Below are 21,206 nucleotides of genomic sequence, written 5' to 3'. Positions count from 1 at the left end.
GCCAATGGCTGGCTGTTGTGGACCAAATTGGCTAAGGGCGCTGTACTAAGATAACCAATCAGATGCGAGAGGGGGCGGGACATAGGCACGCGACGCCGCTTGCTGCCGGGGAAACGGACTTCTGAGGTTGTACTGAATTATGCCGGTGTACTAGAAACTCCCGCCATTTCGATAAGGAATTAACCTCTTGATTGATCCACTTTACTTTTTTCACAGGAATTTTTTTCAGGGCACTTATTCTGATAACACGAAGTTCCAACTACGCGACATGCCACGAAGACAATTCATTTCGATGTGAACAGGCCCGAGTTTGCAAAGAGCCGGAGGTGGAGAGCGCGCCAGACCTCCTGCTGAACCGAGCTATTGCCGCGAGTTTGATTTCGGCTGGCATCCCTTCATCCACAGCCAGAGGAGACAAAAGTTTGCCAACTAAGAGGGGGGACAACTTCAGACATTCCCCTCGTATCAAAACCTCGTGTAAAACCTACATGACACTGCTCCAGGAGGGTAGGAGAAGGATGCGATGAGGCTGGTGACGAGAAGTGCGGTGTTATTGTTTTGCAGTGAAGTAGACAACCAGCCTGCTATTAGCTAGCTAGCCGCTACACGTTGAGTGCCGTGCCCGGCCTACCGGCGGTAACGTGGAACGTGCTAACGTTAGGTGCTGACATTTCGGGACCTTCGGATACATGCTAAGGTCACATTATTGTATTTTGTATAACTAGTTAATAGCTGGAAGTAATTTTACACTAGGCATCAGTGCCGTCTTGCATTTGCGATGGCACCGCTTTTGGGCCGGAAACCTTATCCGCTGGCTAAGCCGCTAGCCGAGCCACCAGGCCCGGGAGAGGAGGTCTACATCATCGAACACACCAAGGAGGCCTTCAGGAACAAAGAGTATCCTTTAACATGATGTTGAAGCCCAGGCTTGCTATTCCAAAGCAGCCAACAAGCTCTACAGTCGGTGCGGACTGTATTAACGCTGTCACATCCACATGCACACGGCTATTTGGCTGCTAGCGTTAGCTGGTGTGTCTTAGCTAGCGCACTGGCTGGCATTTTCACTGTTTTGTGCATTGTTTCCCCGCATGGACACAGTGTACATAGTTGGATAGCATGCTCGCTAGCTAACGTCCGCGCTAATGAAGTCACTGTATTTCGCAGCTTTAGCCCAAAGAAAATTTGTTGTTTAGCAAACAAATAATTACTATAGCTGAGCTATCTTGAGCTGGACACTAAAATGAGATGTTGTTGCAGGTTAAATGCGTCCACCGTTAGCCGGGAACGCTTGGGTCTGTTAGCGAGCTAGCTGCTATGTTAGGATTCCCATTTTGTGCCTCAATCACAATAGCCCGTCGTCTGCCGGCTGCAACCATTGCGGGGTAGAGTCGGCTAGCTAGCTCGCAGACGTCAGTGCTACTTGTTGTTTAGCTTGCCAAGATAGCAGACCAGCTAACTCGGAACTGTTGACTACCGCTTTCTGGCCCTGGAGTCCCTTCATGACACAGACTCGTCAGGAAGCTGTTATTGTCAAACGTGACAGCTCCGGGCTCTAAGCAAACTTATGAGGCCGATGTTGACACCTTGTTGTGGGAAAAAGTGCCAGCTCTGGGCTCCCGATCTGATCGATGTATGCTGCCATACCAAGTAGTGGAGCTTTTGACTTATCACGTAGACACTCAATAAAAACGTCTTGACGTGACGTCCCTTAACTACCTTACATAGGTGAGTTTCATAATCAGGGTTTGAACAGCCGACGGCCGACCTCATGCTATACACTGCCTGTCTACGCTTACAAAGTACAGTAACATCACCAATTACCCCTGCTAAATAATTGTTGTTGGCACATTTATTACAGGTAGCATAGTCAGATTCATTAGGCAGCATCAAGCAGCCATGTGTTCATTTTACAGATTACACAAAATAATATAAGTGGACTTTAGTATTTTTCAAGCCCTGTCTTGCCTGAAGTTTTGTTTTGTCATTGATCACATTCTTGGAACTCTTTGTATTTCTCTGTCTATATTACCGTGTGATTTGGTTTTGTTATGGCATGATGTAATGTGTGCTCATATGGGGTGTCCCTGTGCCTCACCCTTTTTTAATTATTGACAGTTGGTACAGAGTTAGTTAATAATGGATCAGGGGTATGTAACTTCTGGCTGGCGGGCACGGAAGATGTAATTTGCATTACATGTGATTAACCATTAAGATTTAAATTTTTGGTGATTTGTGCATCACTGTATTGTTTGCTGTATTTTAATTTCCTTGACAAAATGGCTACAGAGAGTATGAGGCGCGCCTGCAGAGGTACAGTGAGCGCATCTGGACATGCAAGAGCACTGGAAGCAACCAGCTCACACACAAAGAAGCATGGGAAGAGGAGCAAGAAGTCACTGAACTGTAATTATTGAATCTGACGTTTGTGTTTATGCAGGTGTACTGTGCCCGCCCATTTGTTAAATAATGACAATTTCATAGTCATAGTTAAATTATTCAAAAACGTGGGAAACTTAATAGGCACAGTAACGCATACCAATATATACAGTGATAAATGGCAGTGTGTTGCATCCACTGCGTAGCAAATCCTGGATTTTCTTATTTGTCTCTGAATACCCAAACAAGTGATGGTTATTAAGAGGCACTTTCCCAAAAATGGGCAGTTTTGGTTCTACAGATTAATCTTTCATGCACAAGCTGAGAGTAGCATCGTGAAAGAGCGCTGCTCTTTAGGTGAAGGTCACAAGTCTTGCTGCTGTATGTTGATTGGACAAATCTGGTGCTCCTCCTCATTCTATTTAGAGGAAGTGTGATTGAGTCATCCTTGAATCTGGAATGGGCTGGAGAGTTGGCCTTTATTTTGCTCTGTAAAGGAGAGGATAGGAACATATGTATATTTGACTCACTCAGCTGAACATCCTCCAGCAGCGCAGACAGTCCCCCTAACACCATCAGCCAGGTTTACTGAAGGCTCTGTCAGAGAGGGGCAGGCAGGAGAGACCTCACAGTAAACACAGCAGGGCAATGCTCAGCTGCCCAGAGCTCAGGCAGGCAGGATCATGAGCTGTATTTAAGCAGTGTCTATTTATACCATCTAAGAGATTTTGCTCCCTCTACTGGTCAGTCTCAACTCTTTGTTGCCCTGTTATGTAATGCTCTGCTCCCTGGCCACTGTGATGAAAGCAGGGCTGGAGAAATGGGCTACACCATCATAGGCAATGCTAGTTAATGTGGCTGTGATCAATATCCAGCTGGTGTTGCACTCAGATCAAAAGAATGAATTCCAACTGTTCCAGCCTGTCTCAAACAATATAAAAAATCTTTATCAAATAACAAAACACTACAGTTTACAGAAACCCAGGTTTTGTGAAAGAACACATCTTCTGAATGGAAATGCACCACATTGTATCAGGGTATTCTTTATCAAAATGCCTGTAAAGATGTTAGTATTAGCCAACCATCTAGTCAGTTTTCAGCTGCTGCCTGTGCAGTGCAGATGTTACACGTCACTGAATAAAGTGAAACACAGCAATATAGGGTGGCGGCAGACAAGCTATACTGTACATAACTTTCCTCTTGTTGTTAAAACTAGTTTGATTAGTTGAACATTGGCCATCTTTTGTACATGCAGGCTCCAGGAGGAGTATCCCCAGTGGTTTGAGAAACCGGTGCTGGAGATGGTGCATCACAACACAGTATCCTTGGACAAATTAGTTGAAATGGCCTGGGTGGAGATCCTCACCAAGTATGCTGTGGGAGAAGAGTGTGACTTCCTGGTGAGTCTGAATCCTTGGTGGACAGTAGATGATGCTGTTAATGTTATTTATTTAATGACTGATACTTGTCTGAAATAGTCTTAATCCTGCATTTCCATATTTGCCTGTTTTGTTGGTTGTTATATATAGTCATTATATATCTTAGCATATGGAGCATATGGTGGCCCCAGGGGCGCTCAGATCGCTAGCATGGTCTGTGTTAGTGCCATATTTCATCTGATGAGCTGCATGACCACCATGTACAGGACACATGGGACAATATTTTAAAGTATATCCACACTGTATTTTTTATATACCAGAAATTCTCTTGCAGTCTGCTCACATTTTATATAATGTATAATCAGGTATAAACACACTGTCTCTAAAATAAGCAAGGTTTGGACTTTTTTTGACCAGCCTCTATTAATTTTATCTTTTAAGGTGGGGAAGGATAAAAGTTTGCGAGTGAGGGTAGTGAAGATCCATCCACTAGAGAACCCGGAGGGCGAAGCAGGCGAGAAGAAGCTGGAGGGAGCCTGCGACTCTCCGTCCAGTGACAAGGAGAACGCCAGCCAGGAGAACCAGAGGAAGGAGCCTCCTCTTAGAGAGGAAGACAACAGGAGGGACAGTCTCAGTGAGTCTGTGTAGAGAAATGAAACACTGATGATTCAGGCACATTCAAAATCTCCATGACCAGTAGACAAGGATGTTGATGTAGAATAGTATGTGAAGAAATGTGTTACTGTGTGCTGGGAACACAACTGATGTACAGAGTAAAATGAATAATGATTTTACACATGATGTTCACAAAAGTGCCAAAGAAATACATAAGAAATATGTGTGTGTGTGTGTGTGTGTGTGTGTGTGTGTGTAATTAGACAATGTTTTTGAAGTTACCATTTTTGAATATTGCCTTTTTCAGTGTAGCTGCTGAGTATCAGTTTGTAATTTTTTTTTTTTTTTTGGTCATACCAGGTGACCGAGCACGGCGTTCACCAAGGAAACTTTCCACTGTTATGAAAGAGGAGAAGAAGAAATGGGTGATGCCGAAATTCCTTCCTCATAAGTATGACGTGAAGCTGGTCAATGAGGATAAGGTCTGTGTCCCAAGAAATGGTGTTAATTCATTCATTCATTTTCCAAACTCCTAGTTAGAGTCTCAGGGGATACTGGAGCACTCAGTGGGAGAAAGACAGGGGAACATCCTGGACCACCAGTCCATCGCAGGGCAGAAATGGCTTTTATTTTTATTTATTAACCCTTTTATTTATTAACCCCTTCATTTTTAATTGAACAGAAAGTGTTGCTCTATCTGTCAGATTTTGGTACATATCTCAGGCTTACTATGAGCTAAATGTATAAGTCAGTATCTGAATTCTTCTGATAGTGAGCAGTGCTGTAAAAGGTAACTGTTGCTGAGTGTTTAAGTGACAGATGATGAAAATTGACGATGCGTCAACAGATACAAGGATACACACGTGCATGTTCATAGGGAAAGGTTAGGTGATGTGAAAGAATTATACTGCAGTTTCATTGGCATGTCCTTATAACCGCTAATCTTACTGTTCTATCTGGTCATTTGATCTTTTTTATATAAAACTTTTGTAGGAAGCAGTTTTTTACACTAGGAATACCAAATTGTTGTTTTTAAAGATACTTAACATTCATATTTGGCATAAATAAGTCTGAACTCCATTATAATGAGCTGCTAATAGTTTTTTTTCTAATTGATTGGTCAATAGGTGATCAGTGACGTCCCAGCAGACAGCCTCTTCAGAACTGAGCGCCCTCCAACCAAGGAGATCATGCGTTACTTCATCAGGCATTATGCGCTGAGGCTGGGCATGGGAGAGAGCGCCCCCTGGGTGGTCGAGGATGAACTGGTGAAGAAGTTTAACCTGCCCAGCAAATTCAGTGACTTCCTGCTTGATCCCCACAAGGTAATTTACTGTCAGTTGTTTCACTTTCTCAATTTATAACTGTATTTGTAACTTCTTGGCTCAAGCTTTTTGTGCTTGTTTGAAGTTTTTAGCCGAGAATCCCTCTGCCAAGCGCAAGAGCTTATCGTCTCCTGAGGGTAAACCGAGCAAGAAGCTCAAGACTTCTGACACCCCAGGGGAAGAATCAGGAGGTGAGAAGGGGGAGAAGAAGAAGAAAAAGAAGAAAGACGGTGTAGCCATGCCCCTGAGTCCCACTATCTGGGGCCACATGCAGGTTAGCTTGCTTATGCACATATTGTATGAAGTCTTATTTTGTACATGGTTATTGTAAGGTACCCCTTAAAACTCAGGTTTTCTCAAGGTTTGTGGAATCGGTTGCATGAAGATGTGATTTTTATATGTTGTATTATTTCAGAAAATGAAAATGAATGGTTCTCCACTCAAGGTTAAAAATTCAGGAACCCCCAAGAAAGCAGAAGGCAAAAGCTCAGCTCCCTCCACCCCAAAATCAGGCAAAAAGTCAGGGGACAAGAAGGAAAGCAAGAAAACTGGAAAGAGTGACAAGAAGCTCAACTGCCTCAAAGCTTCTAAAAAGGATAGTAAAACTGGTCCTAAGACACCGAAGATGAAGCAGATGACTCTGTTGCATTTGGCTAAGAGCACTCCTGCTGGGAGCCCTAAGAAGAGAGCCCGTAGCACAGGTGCTGGTACACCCAAGCTGGGCAAGCCTTTACACCCCATGGCTCTCCACCTCCTCCGTTACTATAAGGAGAACAAGGGCAAAGAGGACAAAAAGAATGCCCTGTCCTCCCTCATCTCCAAGGCTGCCAAGACCTTGTCCCCAGAGGACTGGGGTCGGCTGCCCGAGGAGCTCAAGGAGCTGGTGCAGAAACGCTGGGAGCTGCTGGAGCAAAAGAAACGCTGGGCAGCCATGAGTGAAGAGGAGAGGCAGGAAGAGATGAAGAAGAAACGTGAGGAGCTCAAAGAGAAGCTACGAGAGAAGGCCAAGGAGAGACGTGAGAAGGAGATGCTAGTTCGCCGTGAGCAGTCCCGCCGCTACGAGGACCAAGAGATTGAGGGTGGCAAGCCCCTGCCAACATTCAGACTGGTAGACATGCCCGAGGGGCTGCCCAACACCCTGTTTGGTGATGTGGCCATGGTGGTGGACTTCCTCAACTGCTACTCAGGGCTGCTGATGCCAGACGACCAGTACCCCATCACAGCAGTGGCGCTGATGGAGGCGCTAGCTGGTGACAAGAGCGGCTTCCTCTACCTGAACCGTGTGCTGGTGGTGCTGCTCCAGACGCTCCTGCAGGACGAGCTGGCAGAGGGATACAGTGAGCTTGACATGCCCTTATCAGAGATCCCGCTGACCATGCACTCAGTGTCAGAGCTGGTGCGGCTGTGCCTACGGCCATCTGACACCCATGGTGAAGACAGCGGCCAGGACTCGGAGGACTGGGCCCTGGGAGGGTTTGATGACGTGGTGACCAGTGAGTTCCTGGACAGGCTGGAGACAGCTGAGATTTTTGAGCTCAGTCCTCAGGAGAAGGTCAGTCTGCTCGTGGCACTTTGTCATCGCATCCTCATGACCTACTCGGTTGAAGATCATGTTGACACCATGCAACAGCGGTCGGCTGAGCTGTGGAAGGAGCGGCTAGCAACGCTCAAGGAGGTCAACGACCGCAAGAAGGCAGAGAGGAAGAAGCGCAAGGAGATGGAGGGCAAAGGTACGGGTAGAAATCACCAGAGATCTAGCTGCAGTTTATAATGTTGCAGTGCATCAAATATTGGAATGTAATACTGGGAGGTACACACCTGTTTTTTTTTCCCCTTCGCCCTTGCATTAAAGTCAGTTTTGTTATATTTTTGCAGAAAATCACGTATATTTAAAATTAAGAATATCAATAACAATGAACAAAAAAATTAATGGGTCTTTCATTCAGCCTCATTGAGCATGTATGTATTTTTACGTGTCATTAATGTATTAGCATTAATTCTTGTGGGAAATTATTCCCAAATCACAACACCTTTTCCCCCTGGCTTTAGTCAAAGAAGAGGGAGGCACACCCAAAGGAGAGAAAACAGAGAAGAAGAAAGATGGAAGCGCCAAGAAGGAGAGCAAGAAGGAGGTGAAGGTGGAGCCGGAGCCAGAGGACATGATCAGCTCAGTGAAGAGCAGGCGGCTGATGGCCATCCAGGCCAAGAAGGAGAAAGAGGAGCAGGACAGGCAGAACAAAGGTGAGCCGGAACAATTCAGTTCAAAAGTTGAATCTGACATCTAGTTCATTTGGAATAGATTGTTGTTTGTCGTGAATGTAATAATATATACGATTCAATAAAGTGTAAAACTTAATCAAATTCAAGCCCCTAATTAAATTGGACTATGACACAAATCAGGTTAGGAGTCCCACAATTTGTAGTTGACACTGATTTATTTGTGAAATAAATATAAATTTCGTGGTAAGTGTTCTCTAAATAGAAATCAATATCCATCTCCCCGATTTGTTCATTTGTTATTACCTGTTTTTCCCCCTCAGAGCGCATGGAGAAGGAGGCAGAAGAGGAGCGTATGCGTAGGCAGAGGGCTGCTGCGGAGAGAGCTTTCCAGGATGGTATAACTAAAGCCAAACTCGTCCTGCGCAGGGCTCCTCTGGGCACAGATAGAAATCATAATAGGTAAGAACCACACAGAGTCTTACCAACTCAGTTGGGATGCCTGGAAAGCTTTTATCCTCTCATGGAGTTTTATTGGTTTCACTGCAAGAAAATGTATTGGGTTGAATGTGTAGAGAAATGTCTGAGGGCAGAAATGCTTTTTTCTGTCCTGTGAAGCTCTGGCTTGTCAAAATCTGCTCTGTGTGTGTGTCCACATATCTATATATCTGTGTACACACACACACACACAGACACACACACAGACACACACACACACACAGACACACACACACACACATATCTATCTATCTATATCTATCTATATATCGATAGATATAGATAGATATATCTATCTATCTATCTATATATAGATATAGATATATATATAGATATATATAGAGATAGATATATATATGTATATATCTATATCTATATCTATAGATATCTATAGATATATCTATATATATATATATATATAGATAGATATAGATAGATAGATATATAATCTGCTCAACATAACACTGCAGTGTAAAGTGACTGTTCATGAAAGTAAACATATCGTGAAACAAGCAAGTTACTCAGCATTCAGGGCTACGGAGATTAAATGTGCGATGAGATTTTCAGCTGCTGTGTTTGTGTGTTTTCTGGTTTTAGGTACTGGCTGTTCTCTGATGTGGTTCCTGGTCTGTACATTGAGAAAGGCTGGGTGCATGAAAGCATCGACTACAACTACACACCTCCACCTGAAGAGAAACCAGCAGAACCAGCAGAAACAGCAGAACCAGCAGAACCAGCAGAGGCTGAGGAGAAACCAGTAGAGGCTGAGGTGGAAGAGGAGGAGGAAGGTGAGTTTGACCCCACAGCAAAATCTAGTGGTACTTGTACATATTACACAGCCAGCTGATCTCCTAAGCTTATGTTGCTTAGACTGAGAGCAGTGCATGTCATGTTGTACAAATTGTCTCTCTGCCTCTTTGACAAATTATTCACAACAGTATTTTAATAGGGAGTGTTTTTTTTTTTTTTAAATAATGTTAACTGTTTCTTACAGGTATTTAATTGTATCAAGTACTTGCTGTGTGCTGCCTTCAGCCCCCCGACAAAGAAAGCTTTTATTTGCAAGCATTCATGTTAACTCACATTCCAAAGACACCCGCCATCTCTAGTGACACACACGTTTTTGTGTGGGTGTTTCATTGGACAAGCAGTTTGGACGGACGTGCTTGAGCACACAAGCTTCATGACGGCGTGTGAGAGATTTTGCTGAGGTGTGGTGTTTGCAGCAATATTTGAGAGAAAACAGTCATGATTGAGAAATACTAAGCATATGGCTGGATACTAGAGACTTGGATTACACAACGTGACAAGTGCGAACTTTTTAAACAGCACTTTTTATAGCATTTTGCTGTTGTAAAATCATGGACCCATGTTTTTCCATTGGATCAGAGATGGCTGGCATTTTTGAAATATGAGGTTACCGTGAAGGCTTTCGAGTAAAGCTTTCTTTGTCGGAGGTTGAAGGCAGCACACAGTGAGTAATTAATATAAAAAATAAATATGACGGGCAAAGCATTTCTTTAATAGAATTTTGATACATTTATCCCACTTATCCTCACCCATATTTCAAGTTGATTAATTGATAATTATGCAGTTGTATCTACACTACAAAAAGTAACAACATAGAGGTGTCAGTTGTTTTTTTGTGGAAACAGTGCTTTCTTTGCTTTGTCTGGAAGTCAGGCTTTGAGATGGATGGCCATTTTCTTTTTGAGACTTATGTATTTATGATTGATAGATGGTGCCGTGAGTGAGGCAGTCCAGCAGGGGGCAGCAGCAGACGTCTGCATAGAGACAACCATTCCTAAGCAGGGACAAAACCTCTGGTAAGAGCGTGGTCAGCTGATCTATGATGACAACTGTTTTGTTTGTTTTCCCCTTTCTAATAACTTTTCTTGAAATTAGCAGAATTTCAGTAGTTTTGTAATGGTGAAATGGCAACAATACATTTCCATGATATGAAACCTTTCAAAAACACTTTTCTGTGGATTCTAATCGCCCTACATCTCTGTGATTTTAGGTTCATATGCGACACCCAAGTTGAATTAGAGGAGCTGATGGAGAGCCTCCATCCTCAGGGAGTCAGAGAGAGTGAACTGAGGTCAAAGATACAAAGCAGGTAAAAATCTGTTTACACACTCACTAAGACACAGGTTCATTTTAAAAAGGCAAAGATGGAAATGGAAATGGCCTCCCACCAAGTAGAAGATGTTATTAAAGTTATTTGTCTACAGTCTTAGAAAACATTGTGACTACAGAGTGATAACACAAATTGTTTGGATGTAGAGAACAAAAAATGTAATGATGTAATTTACATTATTATTTTTAAATCATTTTAATGTAAGATTTATGAAATGCATGTGATGATAAAGTGCTTGATTGGGTCAGTCTCTACGATTGTAGCAAATTTGAGCAATCTGTTATTGTTTTGAATAGCATAGCATCTAGAAGGATGGAGATACAGATACTTAGTCTGCTGAAAATGTAAAAATGTTTAAAGCTCTATACAAATCTAAGGTTCCAATCCTGTTCCTGGTGCAGGTACCAGGAATTAGTCCACTCCATCCATTTGTCCCGCAAGGCCAAGTTGGGCCTCAGAACGTGTGATGGCCACCAGGAGCTGCTCAAATACCTGCGCAGTGACATCCAGGAAGTAGCCTCCCGACTTCAGAAAGGAGGCCTTGGATACCTGGATGAAAACACTGACATTGAAGATCAGGTGATGATTCTTTTCGATACACAGCATTAAGGACTCTTTGATTTTAATTTAAAAAAAAAAAAAGCTTTTAAATGCACAATGAAAGGGGTATTTTGATATTTTAATTCATGATGAGTCCTCTGTCACATCTATGAAATGTTGAGTGTGTTTAGTCTACCCTCTGTGCTGGCATTAAATTAATTTTTCAATTGGTTTGACTGACAAATCTAACTTATCTGTCTGTCATTTAGGGGAGTCCATATTGTGCACAAAATGTCAAATAAGAATCTGAACAAATTGCACATCTGTGTGCCTTTTGACTTGACTTTTTATGAATTTGTCTGTTCCCTCCTCCCTGCACAGGTGGTTAACATGGAGAGCTTGAAAGATTTTGGGGAGTGCATCATCACCATTCAGGCCTGCGTAATCAAGAAGTTCCTGCAGGGATTCATGGCACCTAAGCAGAAGAAGAAAAAGAAGTATGGAGGGGAAGAAAACCCCAAGGCTGAGGAGGTGGATGAGGAGAAGAAGCTGGCAGAAGAGGCCAGGGTAAGAAAAGGAACTTGGTCCATGCTAGTTAAAACAGGCCAAAGATTTAAGTGTCTTATTTGGGTCTATGTCACATTTTTGTTGGGCACAACATAGCATTCTCTGTAGCATGTGTGTGTGTTGTTCAGTATCTTTTTCCATGGTAAGTTGCACTGAGCTGAAAGAAGTCTGGGGCTCTTCCCCTCAGGTGGCAACAGCGGTAGAAAAATGGAAGACTGCTATCAGAGAGGCCCAGACCTTTTCCCGCATGCATGTGCTGCTTGGCATGTTGGATGCCTGCATCAAGTGGGATATGTCTGCTGAGAACGCTCGCTGCAAAGTCTGCCGCAGGAAAGGTAAGGGATGGATTGGAATAAATATCAACTGATGTTTCACTAATTTGGTCCCAGTGTTATAAATGTTACACAAAGTGAAAGAAAGGTATTTACATGCAGTTCAAAAAAACAGATATGACCAAATCAACTCTTTTTCCAAATGAAATGACTACAAACAAACAACAGAAGTAGTGCACCATCACTGACTCATGTCAGAAAGAGGTTGTTTCCTCATCTTTTAAACAGTGCAGTACAGCTGTCGACTTCAGACAGGCTTGCTAGATCGTCAGCTTGTCGCCTTCATGTAAACCCAGTAGCTGCGTTAGTCCTTGTTGTTCTTTGGTTGAATCAGTGCTATTCCAAATCCAACCAAAAGGCGGCGACAGAGCACCATCCTCTAACACCACTGTGGTCTTTACCTTAAGCACCTCAAGTCAATGCTCATCATCTGCCATTGCAAGTTAAGGCGGCAGAAATTATACTGTACTCGGAGGCAACCCAGGCTGTTGACCTGTTGTCTTCTGCTCCCGGTTCAGTGTTCAGGCAGTGCTCCTCTGTGCTGTGGCTGATGGAGGTTCGGCCCAGATCTAGATAGGCCTGCAGCTGCAGGATCAGTGCAGAGCAGCTTACTAATGTCAGGCAGGCCTAAGTTCAGTACCTGCAGCTCCACAGTGCAAAAGGTGCACATGTGGTGATAAGTGAAAGGGTTAAAGACTTGGCCACATGTCCAGCAGCAGAAATACACCAGGCAAAGTGTACAAGAAGTTTGGTCAGTGTCTCCTAAGGTCACCTAAATACCCTGTGTATCACATCTGTAGGCTTTTTGTCAGGGAAGACCAAGATAAGTCTCAAGGCTCTGGGAGAATAGAGATGCGTGTGCTTGGATACTCACTGAGTCCTGTAGTTGTATGAATCTGGAAGGTTTCAGTTCTTGATAGTGTTAAGGTTGACTGGAACCAGCAAACAGCTACCAGCAGTAATTTCTCACAGTCTCACTGATTTATCGTTCTCTGCCAGGTGACGATGAGAAGCTTATCCTATGTGATGAGTGCAACAAGGCCTTCCACCTGTTCTGCCTGCGCCCGGCGCTCTACCGCATCCCTGCCGGGGAGTGGCTGTGCCCGGCCTGCCAGCCTGCTGTAGCCAGACGCTGCTCCCGTGCACGGTACTGTCCACCTGAACACTCAGTTCTACTGATATAGAATGATACAGATGCTTGTAAATAAAAAAAATAACAAAGATGATTGCAAATGCTAAATAAAAAGGGAGATTTTATCAAGAATCTTTTTAAAAGAGAATAGCCTTTCACATCAGAGAAGGAAGAATTGGAGACACTGCATGCAATATTTAAAAAATCAGGAGGCAGATATCGGCCTGATAAATTTGTCTAACCCTAACACTGAGCAGGTTATGAAGAACTGTGGCTACATCTTTCTTTCATTGTCCTGTGTTATTTAATAAAACCTTACTCCGGCTGCTTTAATAACAGACCTGATTCTGTCTTCAGCTGTAATGTTAAATTCCTTTTCAATAACAACTCTGCATTGCAGGAACTACAACGAAGACACTGATGAAGAAGAGGAAGAGGAGGAGTCTGAAGAGGAGGACTCGGATGAGGAAGATGAAGACGATGAGGAGGAGAATGACTATAAGGCCATGGGGCACAGCTGTGAGTATCAGTGGGAGAAAAAAATCTGGGTTTCATTAAACCACTTTGGGAAAAACGGTATTCTTGAATCCTTTTGAGTCCAGCTGGCAGCAGATGATCTTAATGACAGCGTAATATGTAATATTCTTGCTAATCATAATGAAGATCTTAACTTGTTGTATATCAGTGGTCAACCGATAATGGTTTTTCAGTGGCCAATGTTTAGAGAGCAGGGCAGGTGATATATAATATTATTATTGTTATTATTATTGTTATCATTATTTTGCCTCGGATAAAATACAACAATTTAATAATAACAAATGAGATACAAAATTGTTGAACGTAATCGAACATATATATAATACTAATATTAATGCCTTCATTCTCTCTGTTTGCAAAAGCAGATCCTTACTCTTTCTGCAGTGCACGTATTTTAGATTTAAAAAATGTGTCAGTTAAATCTCCATCCTGTAGGTAATAAAAAAAAATGTAACTTTAAAAAAAAAACATGAATGAAAATAAGTTTACTGCATTTGTCAGTAGATAAAAGCATCTCATGCAAACCCAGGACCAAGTAGTCTGTCCTGCCTGTCAGTCAAGCTGTATTTAAGGCCCCATGGTGCATTTTGCGCAAATTTGTCTGCTGTTTATTTCATAATGAAAACTGGCATACAATAGATGCTTACAAGATAAAAACAATTTAGCAGTTTAAAATTGGCTGTGTCTGAGGTTGGATTTCCCAGAAGCATCCTTACACTAAGAACATTGTAGTTATTTGTAGGCTGGTGGATAAAGATAAGATAAAGATTTAAGAACCGAAGCGCTTTTGGGAAGTGGGGCCCCGGGCGCTGAGGGGGTGGAATGACAGGAATGCTGAAGGGGGGTTGATTTGGCCCTTGTCCTGTCCCCGTCTCCATTGTCTGTGTTGTTGTGTAGCGCTGCTCAGGCCTGAACCCTGCTTTGATGTTACAGCCCTCTCACTGCAGCTTGGCTGAGAGTATGTGGCAGGGTGATCCCTCTGTGAGTTCAAGCCTGCATGTCAAGGTAGCGACAGGCTATTATGTCAGAGGCCTGAAACTAAAGCTTTGTGACATTTATATGCGCCCAAAATCTCTGCCAGACGAAAATCATCTGAGGAGCTCTGCGTTGCTTGGTCTGTGTTTTATCCTGTTGCAGTTCAAGGTTATGGGGCATGTCCCCTGTAAACAGGACCTGCTTGCTTGACCAACCAAAAATAGTTGCATAGAGCAGATTACCTGCTGTAGAGAACAATCATGATCGACTTTTCATATAGAATGCGATGTTGTCCATAGAAAACAAAAGACAAAACTGAGGTATATCAAGGAATTTTGTTTAACAACAGTGAATTACAATTTAAAGTAAACAACTTATAGCATGGTATTGGAATAGTGTCATACAGACAGTTTGTCCTGTGAGATAGTGAAGTCACCTATTAAAGTACTGTGGATTGAATTTGCTGCCCAGATGGTCCAAATACAAATCTGGTCCCAGGGCCGACCCCAGTGTTACCAAACGTCTGCACGGTGGAAACATGAATATTTTGTCATTGTTGTCTAGACCTTAATAACTTAAAAATTTTCTTTTTCAAATTTCTGAAGATGTGCTGGTCTTTGGAAATATGTTTTCCACACACAATAATGGCTTGTATGCAGCTTGTAGGGTATAAATATTACTAATAACTAACTATGATTAATTGTGCAGCCCAAGCACCCACAAAGCATGAGTTATAAAATTTTGAAGAGCCTTTCTTCATTAATCAGATGCTGCTGACTGTTCCAGTGCTCCTTAAATGTTCTGCTCTGGTGTATGTGAATTGCTTGAAAAAACATTTCAGGCAATTTTCCACCCTTGTTTTTTACGTCTGCTCTAGCTTTTATTTTATTTTATTTTATTATTTTTTGATCACCTCTTCAATTATTGCTGTACAGTGAGACCAAGGAAGAAGAACAAGCAGTCTTCATCGCGCCCCAAGAGCTCAAAGAGCAAATCCAAGAAGCAGTCTCCTTCTAGTGGTCGGAGTAGCAAGCAGAGGACCGGCCCGAGCAGCCCTGCAGACATCGATGAACTGGTGAGAGGCCGCTCGCACACTCGCTGACCCTAACCACAAACTACTAAACTAGTCCAGACAGTCCATGGGCTCTGTTTCTTTACCAGATCTACAAAATGCCTAAGCTTTAACTTCATCATTACTCTAAACCACTCAGCATGTGTATTCATGTGATTCTGTTTGTGAGGACAGGAACTTGTTCCTCATGAGGAAAAAAGTAACAGCAGGTGTAATATGTGAGATGTAGATTACCTCCTGTCCTCATATGGGAAACGTGGGGGAAACTGGTGATCCAACACTTGCAGATTGGGAATATAGAGGCCAAGGTGGACCTTTCTGTGTTTGTTATTTGTGCAGGTGCGGCAGAGCTCTCGATCAGGAATGCGCAGACAGGCGCTGGAGCTGGAGAGGTGTGAGGAGATCCTGCAGAAACTGATTAAATTCCGCTACAGCTGGCCTTTCAGGTGAGTGCGGAAATCGCTGTCTGTAATTTTATACTCTGTTTCCAGTTTATTAAGTTCTCCTCCCTCTTATGATGCCCTTTTTACCTCCAGAACAGCACCAAGTATTGCACCATGTTCATTCAAAGGGCTAAAATCAGTATCCGAGTGTCTGATTAGTGAAACATGGACTGAAACCTAAATCACCCGGATGATTAGCTGTGTGTTTAAGGATTGGAGTAAATTAAACATCACCATAAATAAATTATAAATATGAATTTGGAGAAGATGCTTTTTAAATCTTATGGATTTCATATTGTCACTATCTTTCCAAGTATTTGTAATACAAGGTAGGCAGGGATTAAACTCTAATTGGTTGCTGTGTACGTCACAAACGTGTTAGTGTTATCCTAGAAAAACTAATATTTGGGTGGTTAGGGATGTTGTTTCACAGGTATGGCTCTTGATTAGGAAATTATACGATTCATATTCCAATGTTTTCCTCACCAAATGCTGTCATCCTCTCACAGAGAGCCTGTGTCCTCAGAGGAGGCAGAGGACTACCTTGATGTCATCGCCAACCCCATGGATTTCCAGACGATGCAAGGCAAGTTCAGCCAGGGCTCATACCGCCACGCCCAGGACTTCCTGGAGGACATGAAGCTGGTCTTCTCTAACGCCGAGGAGTACAACCAGGAGGGCAGCCCCGTGCTCGCCTGCATGACCAAGACGGAGCAGAGCCTCACCGAGCTGCTGCACAAGCTGCTGCCTGGCCTCAGCTACCTCCGCCGGCGCTCACGCAAACGTGCCACCCGGGCACATGCAACCTCTGAGGAAGAAGAGGAGGAGGAGGAAGAGGAAGAAGAAGAGGAGCAGGAGGAGGAAGAAGAGCAGCCGAAGGGGAAGAAGATGCAAAATGGCAAGTCAATCAGGTCGAGGAGAGATGCGGCGGAGCAGGAGAGGAAATCCAGACATGGCAGGGGACAGAGGGAGGAGGAGAGCGAGAGTGAGGAAGAGGAGGATGCTGGCAGGAGGAGGAGTAAGCGGGCCTCCGCCACTTCCAGGATGGATTACAGGGAGCAGGACAGCGATGGCGAGCGGGACACGCGGAGAACTCGGCAGCGGGGGGGCCGGGGGGATGCTGGGGGGGCGAGTAGTGACGAGGACCGGTCCAGCCAGCGACATTCCAAGAGGCAGAAACGCTCATGAAGTCCAGGGTGCTTTTTCTTGTTTTGTTGTCTCCCCTTTCTCTTCATCTCTGTCCCGCTCTTCTTAAAATGATCAAGAACCCCCCTCACACACACATCCTCCTCCCACAACCAGACAAATGGGACTTAATGCTCAGATGGAGTCTTTTTTGTGTTTTGGAATTTATGTTCATATTTTGGAAAAACAAACAAATGAGAAAAGAAAACTGATTTATATTTGTAACATGTTTTCATATTGGTGAAGTGTTTTTTTTTTTTTTTTTTTTTTTTTGTTTTGTTTTTTCCAACTAAGAAAAATGAGACATTTGAAATAATTGAGATGTCCTGAGAGCTCTTAAGAGACTTTAATTTGAATTTCAATCCAAAGTTGACAACCTCACACCATGTTAGTCTTTACAAAATGTAATTTTGAATTAATGTGCCAGAAGTTTTGAGCTGGTAAATAGTAATCCAGGAGGAAGCTAAAAACTGTTGTCATGTGAACTGTTCCGCTTTCTTTCTGCTCTGCGTGACCCTGAAACACCGGCCTGTGGTGTTATCAGAGGTCTGTCGATCTTCCCTCAGGCCATACACACACACACACACACACACAGTCCAGCCATCACTTGACCTGGGTGTTGCAAAATAGAGAATTCTAGCCGTAAAACCTCTGTCCCACCCAAATCTGTTATGATCCATAGTATTATCAGTGACTAGAAGTACTTTTTGTGTTAAAGTGTTGATGTTCTTGTTGCCTGGTTTTAGAAAAAGATCTGACAGGCTGACAGGATTCTGCTTCCTGTTTCCTGTCCCCTGCAGATCGTTCTCATCACTTAAGCATCTTATCACTCAGATTGTCTCTGCTCTATTTAAAGCCTGTGGACAAACATGATGAAATCATATTTGTATCCTGGCTTGAGGCTACTCTCTCTCCTTTTTTTTCCAGCCCAGGTTAAGACAGATTTATTGCGAGGCAAAAATTGAATATGGGGGCCAGGGATAATTCAACTACACTCATCGCATTGGTGCTGAAAATTTGGGTTTCGTCCCAGATTTTGGTGCCAAGATGAATTTGAGAGCGGGGAGCCTGTTCTTGAAATCTCATAGAGCTAACCAGCCTTTTGCCCTGCAAAAGGAAGGATTGGTACCTCCATACTGTCAGTTTGCACTCCACATACAAGAAGTGCACCACTTAGGCCAACTGTGGCAGAACCATGCTTTACTCTGTTGAATTATGTTTATAAACATTTGTATCCAGTGTTTAATACAACAAATGTGATGTTTGTTCAGAAAATGGGCATTTTGAACTTTTTGCACATTTTATTTGGTATTCTATGTGACACTTGTTAGTCTATCTTAAATGCATCCTGTAGATTAGCGAGGTTCAACCCAGGCTCTCCTAGTCTGTGCATCAATCACATGTTGAAGTCCTTTTGCATTTTATTTGGCACCACTCCCATTTTGCATCAGATATTTTGTGTCTCCCAGTTAAGAGACACAAAAGAAGTCAGCTGGTGTCATTCCCAGCACATGTGCTGTCAGAGTCACCAGGTGGTGCTGTATTCCTGCACTCAACACCTTTTCCAGGGTCCCAAAAGTAGTCCAGTGGCCCCGTCTCAGACATCGCTGTGCAAGCAGGACTGTCGTAAACCTAACACCCAGCACCCTGCTGCTTTGTGGGTGCACCCACCTCTGGCAGCCAAGAAGTGGGGCGCCTTGCAGAGCTGTTCCATGTTGGCTCAGAGTTCGCCAGGTCCTGTAGCCACTTTGCTGAGTAACCAGTAAGCTTTTCAATTTCTAAAAATAAATTTGACAGTAACTGTAGCAAGTATGTTTCAGAATGAGATAGGCACAGTGCCCACCAAGCAAATACCTGTTGACACACTTGTGAATGTCCAGAGAATTTTTTTTTTCTTAAAGCGGCAGTGGTGGCCCCTCAGCAGTGTATATATCGATAAGGCAGTGGTTTACAAATATTGGTTTACCCTGTTCTGTTGTACTGTGCTGTGCTGTTTTCCTAAGTGTTTCTAGTGCTGGTATCATCAAGCCTTTTCTGATTTTAGTTGGATTTCATTTGGCCACTTTTGTTTTTTTTTTTTTTTTTTTTCCTTCAGTGCATCAGGATGCTTTTTGTTTTTGTTCACCTCTGTACATGACATAATTAAAAATTCATCATTGGCTGTTAATCATTATAAGTCTTTTCAAAAAAACATGCAAAAGTGACTGCCCTCCTCAAGTTGAGACCTGTCTGTAAATGCTTTCTTTATTTCTGGAGGAACTACAAAAGTCTTTTACACTTTCATTTTTTATATATATATTTATAGTCTCTAAAACTGGGTTTGGGGAGGTTCGGGGCAGGGGGGGATTCACATGTAAAGAATTTCCAATAAAGGCTATGGACGAAGAGCGTAGTCCTTGTTTCTTTGTGTTGAGGTGTTAAACATCTCCAGGCCAGACATCACTGCCAGCTGTAAACTTTGATTGATAATGGGGAGGAGGATGGGGTGGCCATGACCGCAGACCAATGTCTTCTTTACTTTTTAATAAAATATCCTGCAATTGTCTTATTCTCTGGTGTGGACTCTTTCTCAAGAATTCTCAAAGTTGTTCTCTTCATTGAGGGTTAAAAAAAAAAAAAAAAAAGGGTCGAACCTTCATGCAGCAGGTCCACTGGTTACAGGTAGTTTTAGGTAAATTCTGCCACAATACACAAACAGCCTCATTCTTTATAGGGCATTGGGAGACTTTGCCCTGAACTGTTCCATGAAAGCAGTTTCTGTGGAAAAGGTGAAGCTGACCTGATGGTTTCACTGGTTAAGGTGGGACGGTGCAAGTTGACCACACAAGTTAAACCACACAACACAGCCTCTGTACTAACCACAGTTTCTGTGACTCAAAACGGGCTGTGGGTGTATTTCCCAGCAGGTCCACACATGGTGAGGGGCAAATGGACAGTTGGGGCATATTTTCATTAAGTTTGCTTTCACAGTGAGACTAAATATGAAGAATAATTTAAACCAAAAAAAAAAAAAAAATCCATTCCAGTTTGGACAGAAGGAACCTGTGGAGAAAATTTTGCAGTAATAAAGCTGCAATAGTGTCTACATGGTCTGAATCAAGATAATTTATTGGTCAGAGCTTGTTTCACTGAGCGTTTTCTCCACTAGAACAGATGGGCGTTTTCCAGCTACTCACAACGAAACTGAAAACATAGTGATGAATTTAGCAGAGGAGAAGTGACAAGAGGACAAGATCTGATGTCAATATAAAAGGTGTTGACAGCCTGTGAGCTGTCTGTAATTTGGCAACAGGTGTAGGAGCTGGGATGGATCAGAGTAAAGGTCAGAGATGTGACAAGTCACTCGTGGCTTAGTGGAAACACTTGATTAGTGCTACTTCAGCTGATGCTATGTGGGGGAAATCGGTGACTGCTCTGCAACTCCAGTAAACCTAAATTTGAATATGCCAGGACTCTACTGAGCTCCACAAAATGTCAAGCTCTCGTATTTACCCCCCAGGGATTTATATTTACTACTGGCTCTCATTCCTTTTACATGATTCGCTGTACAAATATTGCAAACGCACAAAATCTTTCTAACCGTTCCAGCTTAAGCCATGGAAGCAGAGAGAGGATGCGGGTCCATGGGACATTACGTGCTCTTGACCCAGAAAAAAAGAAGGTAATGGCAGATTGAGGACATTATGAGCTACAAGCCTTCAGGCGATAGTGAGGTATTGCAGTCTTTTGACGGTCTTGTTGTTATTTGTGTTTGAAGTCGTATTTTCTTGCTGACTGAACACCTATGACAGCCAACATCGGTGGCTGGCTGCTCACCACAATGGGAAACGAATGCCAAAACCAACTGCACTGTGCTCTACCAAAATGAATATG

At 43.1% G+C, this 21,206-nt stretch overlaps 1 protein-coding gene across 3 annotated transcripts; it reads left to right on the top strand.

Moving 5' to 3' along the window:
• Window positions 1–92: 92 nt before the first annotated feature.
• On the top strand, window positions 93–19,878 carry baz1b (bromodomain adjacent to zinc finger domain, 1B). 3 transcript variants are annotated; one of them, XM_030067134.1, is made up of 22 exons: window positions 93–126; window positions 217–897; window positions 2,287–2,403; window positions 3,632–3,776; window positions 4,197–4,389; window positions 4,731–4,852; window positions 5,498–5,695; window positions 5,781–5,969; window positions 6,111–7,425; window positions 7,745–7,936; window positions 8,236–8,374; window positions 9,008–9,198; window positions 10,149–10,236; window positions 10,431–10,529; window positions 10,952–11,129; window positions 11,472–11,657; window positions 11,845–11,992; window positions 12,989–13,136; window positions 13,522–13,640; window positions 15,569–15,708; window positions 16,045–16,151; window positions 16,658–19,878. In XM_030067134.1, exons 2-22 carry the CDS (start codon window positions 779–781, stop codon window positions 17,334–17,336), a joined length of 4,812 nt encoding a protein of 1,603 aa, XP_029922994.1. In that variant the 5' UTR covers window positions 93–126; window positions 217–778; the 3' UTR covers window positions 17,337–19,878. The 3 variants fall into 3 exon arrangements, with proteins under 3 accessions (XP_029922994.1, XP_029922995.1, XP_029922993.1); XM_030067135.1 differs by having other exon boundaries at window positions 93–897; window positions 6,141–7,425; XM_030067133.1 differs by having other exon boundaries at window positions 93–897.
• The last annotated feature ends 1,328 nt before the right edge of the window (window positions 19,879–21,206 follow it).

This window comes from Myripristis murdjan, chromosome 13, assembly GCF_902150065.1.
Source record: "Myripristis murdjan chromosome 13, fMyrMur1.1, whole genome shotgun sequence".
In the NCBI taxonomy this organism is placed as follows: domain Eukaryota; kingdom Metazoa; phylum Chordata; class Actinopteri; order Holocentriformes; family Holocentridae; genus Myripristis; species Myripristis murdjan.
This window is presented reverse-complemented; position numbering and strand designations above follow the sequence as displayed.